Source organism: Ursus americanus, chromosome 18 (genome assembly GCF_024610735.1).
Source record: "Ursus americanus isolate L20-20 chromosome 18, mUrsAme1.1.p, whole genome shotgun sequence".
Taxonomy (NCBI): Eukaryota; Metazoa; Chordata; class Mammalia; order Carnivora; family Ursidae; genus Ursus; species Ursus americanus.
Window position 1 is genome coordinate 52,947,227 of NC_142144.1, and position 16,719 is coordinate 52,963,945.

Here is a 16,719-nt window from a genome sequence, read left to right on the forward strand (position 1 = left end):
CAATGCCAGCAGCAGTTTGTCCTCCTGCTGTTGTCTTAGTCAGTCTCTGAGGTGTTGAAAAAGGTGAAGAGGTCATGTAGGAAATAGGGTGAACGCCGGGATGCTTTTTAGTCTCAAGTGGACACTTGTCATATAGGTAACCAGAATTTCCAACTGATATTATTGTTTTGATTCCTAGGTGGACACAAACGAGGCTGACTTAACAGATGAATCTACATTTGAATCTCAGTACTCTCCGGATAATGACAGTATCTACTCCGCTCAAGCCTCTATTTTATCTCTTCACGGCAGTGCTTGTAGCGATGGCCTGAACTATGGCCCCTCCCTTCCATCTTCTCCTCCCAAGGTACAAAGGAATTGTCATTTTACTTATGGGAGAGCCTTGTGTGTAATTATCTAGAGATCAGTGTTTATGGGGAATGGTGGGAGTAGTACGTTAGAGGAATTATGTTTTTTCCAGTCATGGATCCATTATCAGATTAAAGTGGTTTCATTGAGGTAGTGTTGATTCAGCATCTTTTAGACTGCTAGGTACTATTTAAATTGAGGTTCTGTTGTGTAGAGACAAGGGTTCAAAGCTTTGAGTAAGATTTATATGATAGAAAAATTTTAATGAAATGTATTTCTCAAATTGTATATTTAGCTGTGTCTGCTTTAGAAAAATCATGAGGATAACTTTATTTTCTTAATTGTTTTAAAATTGATTTTCATGCAGAGTTGGATAATAAAATATTTCTTGCATTAATTTAATATTTACTAGAAAATTAAATTTAATACTGTCATATGTTTTTATATAAAATGATGCCAAAAAATACATAGAAATCACAGTGAATGGCAAAGTATGATTAAGTCTCTGGATATGAATGAAGAATTTAGTTACTATTTGACATATCTGTGCCATATGTATTTTAGAAATAGATTATTGGCATAAATGCCCCAACTCCCTTTATTTTCTTGGTGATGTACTTTATAATGTTTAATAAGTAATATTTTAAAACCTATCCAATCTTTTGGGCATGAAATGGTATCTTACTATTTGCATTTGGAGTTCCGCTTTTTAGTGGGGTTGAGCACTGTTCCGTATATTGGTCTTTTGGTTTTCACTTGTGTCAGTGGCCTTTTCGTATCTTTTGACAATTTTTATATTGTGTTTTTTTCTACCTATTGATTTGTTAGAGTTTTTTATATTTTCAGAAATACAAATGCACAAAACAGTTCAGTGTATTTCATGAGTATGTGTGTGAGTATGTGTATTAAAAAAACTAAAAATGTGTAGGAATAACTTTTTTCAACTTCAGGAAAGAAGTTATTCTTTGAGAAAGAAAGAAACACGGGAATTCAGCTGTATGTGTAATACATTATATCCTTTAAAGAGGAAAGAGAGTTGAAGAGAATATGGCAAAATGTTAACATTTATTCCATCTGGGCAAAGACTTCACGTATGGATATAATTTCTTTATTCTTCCATGTTGGAAATATACCATAAATAATCATTAAAAAGCAAGATAAAAAGACTAGACAGTAACTTTCTTAAATATATGAAATATATATTTTCCATATAAATTAAATTCAGCAGGAAGGAAATCTGTATTTTTGAATAAGATGGAAAATAGCATTTCCACAGGTCTAGCACAGTTTTCCTCCTTTCCTGATTAACAAGTAATTTTTTGGCCAGAACATTTTCAAAGCATTTTCTTTTATGTTCAAGGTGCACCTGTTATCCTTGCAAACGATGCTGGGAAATCTCCTTGAATTGGTTTGCAAGGTATAATCTTGAATGGAGCAGCTGCTCCTCTCTCACCACACCTGAGACTGTCTATGTGCCTGCGTCCTGTCTGGAACGTGTTCAGTCTCTACAGGCCTCAGGGCTGGAAGCGGAGTTCATCTCCTAATGGACCCTCCTTAGTCCACAGCATAGCGCACCACTCTTGCCAGTGGGACAGATTGCATTGTTTAACTTAGTAATTGTTACTTAAAGGGATTACACAATCTGCATACTGAGAAGCATATATTTTACAGGGCAAATGCTGGCTGTATGCAGCACAACATATTGGCTTACTGAATTCTATTTGCCTCCTTTTTTTTTTTTTTCCTAAGCAATTTACTCCTTTGTTGAAGCAGATTTTGGCAAGCTGGCCTATCAACTGAAATATTTAAACTACAAAACAACAAAGAAGACATTAATAAGGATGTTTTAAAACACATTGTGAAACTCCTGTGTGCTTTCAGTTTTCTTAGAAAGTAGGACTGTTTCTGCATAGTGGTAAATCTCTGCAACATTGTTTTTTATTTTTGTTTTTGTTTTGTGGTGTCTTTATAGCACCAAGATATTTACCAGAAAATTGTATGTAAATAAAAAATTAGATGATGTATTCATCTTCCTGTTTCTTTACACTAAATTTATTTTAAAAAGACAGAATGGCAATTCGTTATGGAATTTAGAACTGGCCATTTTTTTTCCTGGTCACTTTTCTTAAGAGTGAGCTCACTTTGGAACCCTCAAATCGATAACATAAAATCTTATAATATATGATATTTAAGGCAGAGAAGGCTCTGTACTGATTTAAAGAAGTGTAAAACAGAGTGTGAAGATCTCAGTGATTCCTCAGGTTTTTGGGTTTGTTAGATATGTAATAATCTTGGTGGTTGGAAATGCACAAATAATTTCACCTTGGTCAGGTACGCTGCCAGAAGTTGTAAGAACTAATCGACCAGAGCAGGGACTCACCGTAGGAGGGAGGCCTGACTCCTAAGAGCAGAGTGTGCGCCTGAAAGCAGCTTAGATACCAAAGGCTCGTAGGCGTATGTCAGAACTCCTTTGTCCAAAACTCTCCCATCTGGGAGCCCATTCTGATTTTTTTTTAAGGAGTGGTATTCATATAATTTGATTAATTATCATGTAAGGAAAATAACCATTACTAAAAATCTGAAAAATATAGTAGAGCTACTCCTATGGCATTTGGACTAATAGAGGCAAGTCATTGAGATGTGAATTTTAAAGGCAAAAATCCAGTGGGTTTTCTCATTGTTGTAGGTTTAAATTTTCTTCTTTTTATCCCCTTTTTCCTTGTCACCTTTAAAGACAACAAAATGCAGAAGTAATTGTTTTCCAAACTTAAATGCTTGTAGACTTTTATTTAAAAGCTCATCATGGTTTTGGGGAGAAGATGCTTTCATTTATTTTTTCCTGTTTTGGATTTTGAAATACACCCAGTAAAGATTATTTATGTAATGAGTCTCCCCTAATACTCCTTATCCCCATTCCCAAGCCCCACCTTCTGTTGTATATCCAACACTCTTGCTCCAGGGATGAAATGATTACCAGTCCTTCATTCCTCATATGGTCTACTAGGAAATGCTTTTAATTCTAGTGCAAGTTGAACTTGGTGTTTGTCAGGATAGAAGCCCCTCCTTGCACCTTGCACACAAAACAAAGCTAATGGATTCCGTGATTTTAAAAAAAAATCCATTTGTTCCTACAGATCTCCACTTTCTGTCATTCTGTAGCATCAGTATGGCGGCCTTCACACCCATGCTCAAATCCTTTCTTTGGAGAAACGGTTGGTATCAAAAACTAATGAAATCACTCTAGCCAACATGATGAGAGTGATTGTGGAAGTCTTAGTGATAAAACTGCAAGCTTTCGAAGTATAAAAGAAGTCCCTTTTTTGCTCAGTAGGATTGGTGTACAAACAATAAAAGAAGTACTATACCCTGTGTCAGAAAGAGTGGGAGAAAGGTGGTGAGTTGGAGTGGCTGTGCTTTTAGTATGTTTTCCCACGCTATGGAAGGACTTCTGTGGTAGACGACTTATGAAGAAATTCCGGTTGTGCCCAGTGAATGTTTCAGTACTTAGCTGGTCTATATAAATAAATCATCTGGGTAAATAGCGTGCCCAGGTATCATCCTAACTTACTCATCGCCCTTAAACAGATCTTTTCAAGTGTATTTGACATTTTTATTTAACCTGTCTCTCTTTCTCTTTCTCTTTTTTTTTTTCCTGAGAACAAGAATATATAAAGTAGAGGCACGTGTTAATGTGGATTTTTGCAAGACTTCAGTTTAGGTACCAAGTTGCACTGGGAAATTATAGAGTTATTTTCGAACATCTTACAGGGGAAGAACTGCTTTTCCTTTAGATCCATAAGACTTTTAAAAATAAAACTCAGTTGGTTGTTCAGCAACCAGAAACATTTCTGAAGTAGGCGTATGTTGTCTGCTGTGTTGATTAGCTCTTTCTTTTCTGTGTCTGTGTTAACTCCTTTATGAATAATGCATGGAAATTTCTATCACACGATTTATAGTAAACCCTAGCTAACAAGGGTGGCTTGACCTCCTTTTGTGATGAAAAGCAGTTTTAATTGTTATCTTTATGTGAGGACTGGGGAAGATGATATACTGCTAAATATTATAATTAATTTAGTAATACAGAAGCTAATTCTGTAGTAAGTGCATTGTTATTTTTCATCAGAGCAAAATCATCAAAATTGGGTGAATGGGCCAACAGGTTATTGTTTAGGTTCCAGCAATGTGGAGGATGATGGTTTTTTATCATTGTTCCTGAAGAGTCTAAAGATGTTACTTGCTTGTACGATATTCCCACTTGCCTTAATTCTTTGTACCAGGAATACTTGATAATTCCAGAGAGATGATAACTTACGCTGATAAGAGGAATATAATTAACTCTGTTGGAAAAATTGATTACCCTTTTAGAAAAAACAGAATGAGATCTATATCTCACACCACACCCTGAAATGAATTCTAGAAGGATTAAAACTGAATCTGAAGAGAAAGCAATTATAAAACAGAAGAAAAATACTAGAAAGCATTTCATTTTCTTTGTGTGGAAGGACTCATTAAGCAACTTTTGAAACCCTGGAGCACAAAAAATTTTGACAAATTTGATTAAAGAATTTCATAAAGAGTTACAAAAGAATTCTTGATTATGTAAAGAATTTAATTTCTGCATATATCTATATAACATGTACAATACTTGTGGTATATATTACAGACTTTACCTACAAAGTATATCAATGACAGGAACAAGTGGAACCCCCCTGATGAAAAGTTGGATATAATATATGAAGAGACTGTTGACAGGAGATATACAAATGGCATGTCCTCTTTAATTGTCAGGGACATGCATAGTAAATGTTAAATTTTATATTTACTAGAATATATTTCTTTCAGATCAAATTACCAAATTAGGGTTGGCAAGATAATTCTCACAGGTAGTCCCATATTTTTGTGAAAGAAAATTGGAAGATTATTTGGCAGTATGTACCAACATTTTAAGTGTGCATATTATTTGGCCCAGAATTCTAGGCATTTATACTAAACAAATTTTCTCGCTTGCAGAAAGATGTGTAATAAAAATAACAGTAATGGCTAATGGTTATGGGGCATTTTCCATTAAGTCAGACATGTTATTATTACTTGGTGGTATGAACTCTCTCTGTCCTTCCGCTAGTCCTGAACTAGGTCCTTTTGTTTTCCCCAGTTAATAGCTGAGGGGACCAAGGTACAAAGGACAGCTAGTGGTAGAGTGAGCATCTGAGCATGCACTCCACAGTCTGCACTCCGGGGCCTTTCCTACTTAAGAGTAGTTCTGTGGTCATAAGAAGATTGATGTTGATGTTTATTTACTGACATGGAAATCTCTCATGTCTAGATAGAAAGATACTTCAAAAAAGGAAGTAAAAACATTCTACTTAATTAATGGTTTAGGTTAGTTTTAAAAATGTGTAACTGCATGTATGGGTGAGTGTGCACATGTACTTGTACATATTTAGTATGCAAATGAATAAAAAATTCTCACAGACATTCAGCTGATTCCAGCTCTTTCTATCAGGGAAAAAAATGGAAGTAGGAACCATAGGGGGAGCTTACATGTTATACTCTGTATGCACACACATATATATACCTGCATGGCTTGAGTCTTTTCTGATGATAATGTATTCATATGCTACTTTTATACTTTAAGATACTAATAAGAGAATTGTAGGGAAAACTGGTATGTTTATTCAATAGCAGTTCATGGAGTGACTACTTGCCCAAAGCACGTAAGTGATAGAATATATCTGTTGTAAATAGATGTATACAGGTATGTCAAACTAGAATTGTAGAGTTTCAGGGAATTTTAGAAATCAAATATAAAGTCAAGAGAGGTTCTGTTGTGATGTGTAGATTGTTGATAAGAGAGCGTAGATTAGAGCCTACATCTTATTACACACCTTCTTAGTATTCCCTTTGTTTACCCTGCAGAACATTTATGAAAGCTTTCCCTATAATAATTTGAATTACATGGCTTTCTTTTCTCCATGAATACATAGAAATGCCTATCAAAATGATTTTTCCTTGGAGATTCTTGTAAATCAGAATCAATATTCTCTTTATGCTCTTGATCTTGCGTAGGAACTTCAAACTGATTGAAAATGAACTATTCTTTAAATAAGATTTGAAAATACCAGTTACTTGCTTTCCTGTGTGGATTGAACTATAATTTTATTTGTGAATAGAACATAATATTGTATCTAAATGATCTCATGTACAGTATATAGTACAAGTATACCTCAGTTGAACATGACATATGTGATCTGCAGGAAATGTATTCAGAGGCGTTTATAAAAATAAAGATACGCAGAATGTCAGCTAAGAGAAGAATTTGTATGTTCGCTAATTCTTCTTGAGTAATGAATAATTAAATTGTGTTCTGTTTTCCACTAGTTCTTCATTAACAAATGGTTTTGCAAAATACATTGATGTAACTCTGGCTGTGATTTTTTATTTTTTGTTCTTTAATCATCAGGATGTTACTGAAAATTCTTCAGATCCAGTGCTTGATCTGCACATGTCCTTGGAGGATCTGTACACCCAGAATCTCCTGCAAAGACAGGATGAGAGTCCGTCTTCAGTAGACTTGAGCCTGGGTCCCGCCTCTGGCTTTACTGTAAATGATTATACACCTGCAAATGCTATTGAACAGCAATACAAATGTGAGAACACGAGAACGTGGGCTGAATCTCACCTACCAAATGAAATGATATCAAGTGCAGAACTTACTGCTCCCGTGCTACCTGATTCAACTGGAAAGGTAACATTTTAAAGATATGTACTGTATATTATGATGAGGTTGGAAACAGTGACATGTTGCAGTATTCTGGCTCACCCCTGCATTTGGCGCAAGTGCTCTGTTGACGCTGAGATTTGCAGAATCCAACCTATGAACTTATTTTGGTTATAGCTTCCTGCTGAAGAAGGCACAGCCAATTAGAGAACACGGATGATGTTGAAATCATACTCCACAGTCTTGTTTTCCTTTCCTGTGTGACTTATTTATTTATTTATTTATTGTCTGTCAGGGCTCCGAGTTCTTAATTCAGCAGAGCTCCCTGACCTCGAGTGCAGAGTGTGTCATGCTCCAAAACCTGTCCAAAGAGTCGTTCGAGAGGACTATTACTATAGCAAAAGGCAATTCTAGCCTAGGTAAGTTCCCTCCTTTCCACGCGTATCTTCCCTCTCAACCCGCTTGCCAGAGACAAATATCGAACCTGGTTTCAGCATTGTTGACTGTAGGCAATAAAATAGATGTTAAAAATGTTCCCGTAGTTTTTCTGGTTTCTCCTTTTATGTACTCTTTATTTTTCCTGAAATGGTTAACAGGTTTGTTTACTTCAGACTAGCTTAAATCCTCATGCTCTTAATTATTTAAAAGTATTCATGAGCCTCATTCACATTCAAGTAAAAGATATATGAATTGTTTGTGTATGAAACAGCGAATCAGAAAAGGAATTCTTAGAAAATGAAAAGTCAGCAATTTGGAATTTCGAATTCTTTGAAGAAGTAAATTATTAGTTTCTTTGAATGTTACCAGTTATGCATAAGTCAGTTTGTATTTAATTTCTCTCATTCACTGAAATAAAGACTAAAAAGACAGCCAGGTGTGCCACCACCAAAGTATAAATGCAAGTTATTCAATATTTCTTCCCAGGTGGCAGGATTTTTGTGTCCTCTTTTACCCATAAAGGGTTGAGGCTGGTTAATAATCATAAAACCTACTGAATTGGGCAAAGAAGATTTCCTGTAGAGAGAAAATCCTCATTACAATAGTTAAAACTGGATGGAGGGAGAGCATTTTTGTTCTCTTGCGTTCATTACTCAGCTGTGTCCCTAGTGCTTGGTGCTGATAAATAGCATCCTGAAGTAGTTGCTCTGGGTGCCCAGTTGCAGCCCAAGACACTGTTCAGCTCTGCATCAGAGATCTTGTTCCTTCTGTCATGTAACCAACCAAAGCCCTTTGCATTGATATCTTATGGCAGAGTCTTGTTTCCTTGTTAAATTTGAGACTTGGCAGTGAAGTCTAACAGTGCTTACTTGGTGAGTGGAATTCCAGTCTCTATCTCTTTCTAAATTTTGTTCCATTTGGTGACAGCTGGGTACTACTACAGCAGCTAAATGGAGAATTATAGCAGAGAATTTTTACTTAGCTTTACTATTTCTTATATATTACATTTAATAGAGTAATATAAGACTTTATAGAACTTTCTATATTTTGTTAATTATGAGACATATTCTAGATATCTAAACATGTCAGAAATATTTCATCTGTTAATGAAGTTTCTGAAAGCGGATCACTTTGAATACTTGTTCTGTAGGATGTTAATAGAAGTTATAAAAGGGCTACAAGTTTGGAAGTTGGGAATGTGATACACTTAAGGAGACAGGTTTTTGTTTGCACTGCTTCTCAGCATCTTTGGTATTCAAATGTGCGTTGTGGATCTCTAAGAAGTTATAGAATTTTCTTACATTTAATTGGCCATGGAACCCATTTTTTTAACCTTCTTATAAGGCAGAGATTTTTTTCAAAGCCCATGTGAAAATCCCTATTTTAGTGTATTTATTTATTCATCTATTGAACATTTATTGTTTTCTATATTCTAGCTAGTCACTATGCATAGACACCACGATTTAACCACTTTCCTCAAAGAACATGAGTTTAAGAGAGTAAGCAAATTGACGTATCAAATCCTAAATGCATTAAAATATTGTACATGCTATGCTAAACATTCATAGAATGAACATGGAAGGTTTAAAGGAGGGAATAGCTGATCCCTATTCTGAATGTGGAGGAGTTTAGAAAAATTTCAAGGAGATTTTTATCGCATAATTGGGAAAAACTGGAAGCTGCTAGAGCTGAGGCAGAGAAAGGCGAAACATTGCTGAACTTTGTGGGGCATGGATGAAGTGAGGTGTGACAGTGGGCAGGGTGAGATTTGATGCTAAAGGACTGATAGGTGGGAGGCAGTGCTAGAGGGGTTCCTGTGCTGGCCCCTTCTGTCCTAGCACCCGCTGGAGGTTCCTATAGGCAGCGGTTGCTGAGGGCAGAAAAGTGACAGGGTCAGATTGGGTTTTAAGATCATTCTGGCGTAGGCTGGTAAAGTATTTTGGAAGCAGTTGGGAGACTCATGTAAGAGTCATGGTTTGATCATACCTGGTTTTACAAACTGACCCTTTGGATTGCTTGCCTATTTTTAGTTTGCTGAGAGAATGCTGAATTTTGTCAAATATTTTTTTCATCTATTGAGACAGTCAAATGGGTTTTTGTTTGTTCTATTAGTATGCCAGTCTACATCATTTTTTAGTGTGGTCCAAGATACATAAAATGGACCATTTAAAATCATTTTAGGCGTACATTTCTGTAACAGTAAGTCCATTCACATTGTTGTGCAACTGTCACCACCAACCATCTCTAGTAATTTTTCGTCTTCTCCTACTGAAACTCTGTGCTCATTAATAATAAATATTCTCCCTATCCCCTAGTTCCTGGCAACCATTCTACTCTGTCTCGATAAATCTCTCAGGTAAATGGACTCATAGTATTTGACCCTTTGTGACTAGCTTATTTACTTACATAATGTCTTCAAAGCTCATCCATTCATAGCATGTGTCAGAATTTCCTTCCTTTTTAAAAAAATATTTTCAGAATTTCCTTCCATTTTAAGGCTGAATATTCCTTTTGTTTATTTCTTCATTTATTGTTGGACACTTAGGTTACGTCTACCTTAACTTCTAAGTTTTGACATAAAAAAAAATGCTAAGGTGATTAAGCACTTGGAAAAAAAAGCAGTAAAAAGTGAAGTGTCCTTGTTTTTTTTATTATGTTATGTTGTCACCATACAGTACATCATTAGTTTTTGATGTAGTGTTCCATGATTCATTGTTTGCGTATAACACTCAGTGCTCCATGCAATACATGCCCTCCTTAATACCCACCACCGGCCTATCCCAATCCCCCACCCCTCTCCCCTCTAAAACCCTCTGTTTGTTTCCCAGAGTCCATAGTCTCTCGTTATATCAGGAAATTCATTTAAGCCTCAATTTTATTTTTTTAAATTGTTTATTTATTTAAAGAGAGTGTGAGCAGGGAGAGGGACAGAGGGAGAGGGAGACAGACAATCTTAAGCAGGCTCCACGTGCAGTGCAGAGCCTAACATGGGGCTTGATCTCACAACACTGAGATCATGAACTGAGCTGAAATCAGGAGTTGGACACTTAACCCACTGAGCCACCCAGACGCCCCTGATTTTAAAAAGAGCCCCAGGAGCTCTTTGCCACATCTACTGTGAGAGCAAAGACCATTGTCAACACTCAGACTGTCGACATTCTAAAAGATGTCGAGCACACTCCGAAGGGATGCACTGTTACGGTGAAGAGCCCCAGAGGAACCCTGTGAAGGGACATCAGTCACATCCATGTAGAGGTCAGTCGCCTTGGAAAGCAAAAGAAGAGGGTCCGAGCTGACAAATGGTGGGAAACTAGAACAGAACTGGCTACTGTCTGCAGTGTCTGTTGTCATGTACAGAACACGATCAAGGGCATTCCACTGGGCTTCCAGTGTAAGATCAGGTCTGTGAATGCTCACTTCCCCATCAACGTTGTGATTCAGGAGAATGGTTCTCTTGTTGAGATCCAAAATGTCTAGGGTGAAAAATATATTTGCAGGGTTCAGATGAGGCCAAGTGTTGCTTGTTTAGTATCTCAAGCCCAGAAACATGAGTTAATTCTTGAAGGAAATGATATTGAACTTGTATCAAACTCAGCAGCTCTGATTCAGCAAGCCACAACAGTTAAAAGCAAGGATATCAGAAAATTTTGGGATGGTATCTATGTTTTTAAAAAAGGAACAGTTCAGCAGGCTGATGAATGAGATCTAAGTCATCCAGCTACAGAAACAGCAAGATGCCAGATGATTTTTAGACTTTTTAATGAAATCCTAAAGATGCAATAAAAGCTGTATTGATTTGGGGCTTTTTCTTAAAGTAAACGCTAAGAAATCCCTTTCATTTGCTTTGTGAGACTAAACAACTTACTTGTAAGTATGAAATTATACCATCATTAGTTTACCAACTAAATTGTAATATCAAAAGTACAAGTAACTGTTAGTTTTATTTCTCTGGTTCATTGACATTATTTGAAATAATTTATGTATGCAAAATATTTACAGGGCTTTGTCCCTGGATGTTAGACTTTCTGGAACCCAATGAGGTTCCTCTAACATTTTGGGGCTCGCATTCAGTATGCCAAAGGGAGAACATTTCTCTATGATCTCAAATGACAGATATTCAATATTCAGATTTTTATAGCACTTAAGAGTAACTAAATGTGAAAGGAATCACAAAAAAAGGACTATTTAAAAAATCTGTGTAAAGCATTAAAATAAAGCGTTCATTTAAGCTTTTAATGTAAGAACGTGTTGTCTTTACAATTTAAAGTAATGAAAAGCATGTTTATGTCTTAGAAAACCTAACTAGAGGCTGGCTTTGTGCTGGTAGGAGAATATGTTATGATAGGGTTTATTACTGAACACATTTTTCTTAGATTCCGAGTCTCCCTTTTTTTTTTTTTTTAAAGATTTTATTTATTTATTTGACAGAGATAGAGACAGCCAGCGAGAGAGAGAACACAAGCAGGGGGAGCGGGAGAGGAAGAAGCAGGCTCACAGTGGAGGAGCCTGATGTGGGGCTTGATCCTGTAACGCCGGGATCACGCCCTGAGCCGAAGGCAGGCGCTTAACCGCTGTGCCACCCAGGCGCCCCCCGAGTCTCCCTTTAATCAACTGTGTAAGGTTGTTTGCAGTTTTAGCCTTCTGGATTGTTTGTTTCTTTCTCAGGGGTTAACCAGAGAAATTATTAATAAATGACAGGTTTCCATAAAAGCTGCCACATTCTGTTTGCTTTGATGTCATGAATCACCTTTTTTTTTTACTTTGTTAAATTTAAGGGAGTAATGTTATATGCAGGTACACTACACATGCATATAGTGATTTTTTAAAAATTTCGTCTTGATGATTTTTGATAAGGTTTGTGGTCCATTAGATAATTATGTTGTATTAGGACTTTGAAGGTAAAAAGAAAAGGTAAAAAGGTAAGAAGGAAAGAAAGGTATTATCCTCTTTTCACCAATTAGGAACAGAAACATAGGCTGAGGAATTTCTCTGTAAGTACTCAGCTGTTAGAATAGAACCAGTACTCAAATCTTAGTCTGTCTCTGATTTTCACATACCATATGATACATTTCAGTGCTTGAGTAACCCAAGGCTATGTCAAGATTGCTGAAAGAAGCTTCATTTTGAAGCTGAATTAAGATTTGTGTTTAGCTCTTAGAGACCAATGTAGCTTTGGATTGGGATAGAGATGCATTGAAAATACATTTTGTGAGTTTTATTTTATTTTTATTTTGTACTTTATTGAACACTTTGTGCCGGGCACTTTGAAAGGAATTCCACATGTTTTTGTCAGATAATTCTTTAAACAATCCTAAAAGGGGGCATTATTCCCATTTTACAGATGAGTAAAATGAGGCCAAGGGTGACGTTAAGTCCGCCCAAGGCCACACTGATTAGGAGTAGTGGAACTCAGATTTGGAACCAGTTCTCTGGTCTAACAGTACATGCTTTGGGCTATTCTGTTTCTTCCAGGAAAAAAAAAAAAGTCGAGAGATCCTAGAAGTTACAACCAAAATCTAATTAGTGGCTATTACACTGAATTTGTTGAACTGCAAAATTATCATTTGGTGATAGGGAAATACAAGCAGAACAAATTAGTGCCAGCTTCTTGGTTTATGTAGTTGATGTGACCTGGTGGCCTTATTAGTGATAGCTGATAGAATCATGAGTTAAATATACCATTAAAAATGAATTTAGAGGTCATGTTCACTATAGTTCATGATGCCTTACCCACGCCTGTGACTTGCTTTATTGTAGAGTGCATGGTGCTAGTGAGAACAAGATGATGGATAGGAGGCCTGGTGTGGGCCACTGTATGAAATTTTGTTTCATAGTCATGCATTTTAATTTTACCATAGTACAGTTATTTAGTGGGTCTTTATGGGAAGGGTGGCAGCATCAGGGCAAACTAGAGTACCTACTGAAACATTTCAGAGCTACCCTCTCTGCTCATAAGAAACCCATCTTGGATGAAACAGTGTCTAAACTTGTTTGTAGGTTTATGGTAAGCAGAGGTGTTTTCTTGACAACAATACATTTTAAAGTCAGTAGTATTTTTCTTTCTCTGACTGACTTATTTCACTTAGTGTGCCATCCATGTCATTGCAAATCGCAGGGTTTCATTCTTTTTGGTGGCTGAGTAATATTCCATTACACACACACACACACACACACACACCCCTTCTTTATCCATGCATCAGTCGATGGACACTTGGGCTCTTTCCATGGTTTGGCTATTGTTGATAATGCTGCTGTGATTTCACTCATATATGGAATTTAAGAAACAAAACAAATGAACATAGGGGAAGCAAAGGAAAAATAAAATAAGTTAAAAACACAAAGAGGCAAATCATAAGGACTCTTAACTATAGAGAGCAAACTGAGGGTTGCTGGAGGGGAGGTAGGTGGGGGGATGGGCTGAAATGGGTGATGGGCATTAAAGAGGGCACTTGTGATGAGTACTGGGTGTTGTATATAAGTGATGAATCTCAATTCTCCTCCTGAAACCAATACTACACTATATGTTAACTAACTTGAATTTAAATAAAAACTTGGTGAAAAAAAGAGAAACTATTCCAGAAAACAGTTGTTAGAAACATTAAAATCAATAAATGTGCTTCCAAGAAAACAATAAAAAATAAAAATAAATAAAATGTCCATTACAGTGGAATATTATTCAGCCATGAGAAAGGAGGAACTCCTACCATTCGTGACTACACGGATGAACCTAAGTGAAATAAGCCAGAGAAAGATGAATACTGCATTATCTCATTTATATGTGGAAACTTTTTAAAAAGTCGAACTCTCAGAAACAGAGTAGAATAGTGTTTTCCAGGGGCTGAAGGATGGGGAAAATGGGGAGATGCTGGTCAAAGGGTACAAGCCTTCACTTATAAGATGAGTCAGTACTGGGGATCTAACACCCAGCACACTGACCATAGTTAGTGCTGCATTGTATACTTAAAATTTGCTAAAAGAATCAATCTAAAGTGTTCTCATACACACGAAAAAGAGAACTGTGTGAGATGAAGGATGTGTTAAGTAACTGAACTGTGGTGGTGATCATTTCACAAGGTCTCCGTATATCAAATCATCACATTATATGCTTGAAATATATACAGTTTCTTTGTCAATTATACCTCAGTCGAGCTGTTGGAAAAAAAGAATTTTCATGGCTGGGGAAATTGCGGTACAGCCAAGAACTAGCAAATTTCCCATGATGATATAAAATGGGGGTCAGCAAACTTTTTCTGTAAAGGACCAGACAGTAAACACATTCGATTGAGTAGGTCATACAGTCTCTGCTGTGCCTGCTCAGCTCTGTTGGTACAGAATGAACACGGCCATGGAAGATGCGTCCGTGAATAGCTGTGGTCAGCTTCCCATAAAACTTCATTCGTGGATGTTAAAAAAAGTAAATAAATAAATAAAATAAAAATCATTAGGATAAGTCTTAACAGAATATTTTAAATATATTTGATAATGGTTCGTTTCTATGAGAGAACTATAACTAGATAACTAACTAGAGCTCGGATGTCCCATGTCCAGGCATGAAATATCAAGCTGGAAACATATTATAGTCAGGATTGTTCTTAAAAAGATATCGAAATACAGCGTGCCTGGGTGACTCAGTCAGTTAAGCGGCTGCGTTGGGCTCAGGTCATGATCTCAGGGTCTTGGGATAGAGTCCCACATCTGCATCGGGCTCCCTGCTCAGTGGAGAGTCTGCTGCTTCCTCTCCCTCTGCCCCTCCCCCCTGCTCAGGCCCTCTCTCTTGCTCACTCTCTCCTTCTCAAATAAATAAATATTTTAAAACATTAAGAAAATGATATATGAAATATGAATAAATGAAATATCATTTGGTATTATTAAAATTAATACATAGAAGAATTTCTTTATTTTTATACAAAAAATACAAACCTAAAAAGGAATTTGTGATATCTCTCACAGCAAGTTTTTATAAACTACCCTTATAGCTTTATAGCTTTCCTTACATTATATAATTACATAATCTTGTTGAAGGAACTTTTAGCACTTGGTTTTAAGTGAATTTAGTTACGTTAATTTAAAAAAAATTTTAAAGATTTTTTTTATTTATTTGACAGAGGGAAAGAGAGCAGCAGGCAGAGGGAGAAGCAGACTCCCCACTGAGCCAGGAGCCCCAACATGGGGCTCGATTATAGGACCCTGGGATCATGACCTGAGCTGAAGGCCGATGCTTACCCAACTGAGTCACCCAGGCTCCCTTACTTACATTAATTTTATATAAAGTTTTAAACATAATTTCAAAAGGTTTTATATTTTTGAAGAAGTAGAGTGAGGGTAGGGTAGAAGGAAATATAAATTCAGAGAGCTTTATTTATTGAGAAACCCTTTCTGACGAAGTGGTATTGAGGAGTGAGAAGGAATTACCTGTGTGAGAGCTGCAGGAAGAAGGTGTCAGGCAAATTCTGAAGTGGGGAGAGACTGGGTGTATTTCTGAAAGCAGTCCATGTGGTTGGAGGACAGGGAGCCAAGGGCATGGTGCTCAAGAGGGGTGCTTGTCGGGAGGGCCAGGCCGTCAGTGCCCTACAGACTGTGCCAATTAGGTGTGCTGTATATTAGCACCACAGGACACCAGTAAAGGATTGTTAGCAAGGGAGCAATGTGATCTCTTTTGAATGGTCGCTGTGTCTGCTGTGAGAAGAATGCATTGGTGGTTGTCAGGAGACCAATTAGGAAGACCAATTAGGAAGCTGTTTCAAAAAGTGAGGCAAGAAGTGCCGGCTTGGTGTAGGGTTAGTGTGGAAACGGAGAAAGGTGAATGCATTCGAGGTAAATCTTCGAGCTAGAAATGACAGGACATGGTGATGGATTAAGAGATAAGAGCTGAGCGAGGGAGGTAGGCATCAAGAACAACTCCAGCATTTCTACTTTGAGAAATGGAGAGTAGCGTAATGATACCGTTACCAAAGAGGGGAAGGAACCTGGTGAAATAGGAAAGTGGAAACTTGGAAATTCAATTCTATATATACTAAGGTTGCATTTCCTATTAGCTATCTAGGGAACATGTCAGGAGGGCAATTAAATATCCAGATCTGGAGCTCCTAGAACTTTAGATTTAGAGATGAAAATGGAAGAGATTAGAGTTAAGTCCACATCACTTCAGTGACAGACCACTATACTTCAGGCACTGACCACTATACTTCAGGCACTGAGGATGAGACTTGAATACA

General features: G+C 36.9%; 1 protein-coding gene and 1 pseudogene across 15 annotated transcripts in view; both read left to right on the plus strand.

Annotated features, from left to right (window-relative positions):
• MPDZ (multiple PDZ domain crumbs cell polarity complex component) overlaps positions 1 to 16,719 on the plus strand; it is a 167,969-nt gene that overhangs the window by 84,306 nt on the left and 66,944 nt on the right. For all 15 annotated transcript variants that reach the window (XM_087869635.1, XM_087869639.1, XM_087869640.1 and 12 more), the window contains 3 exons: positions 179 to 346; positions 6,809 to 7,093; positions 7,362 to 7,485. In XM_087869635.1, coding sequence (XP_087725761.1) covers positions 179 to 346; positions 6,809 to 7,093; positions 7,362 to 7,485 — 577 coding nt within the window. The remainder of the gene's footprint in view (positions 1 to 178; positions 347 to 6,808; positions 7,094 to 7,361; positions 7,486 to 16,719) is intronic.
• On the plus strand, positions 9,235 to 11,459 carry LOC123781169 (large ribosomal subunit protein uL6 pseudogene; annotated as a pseudogene).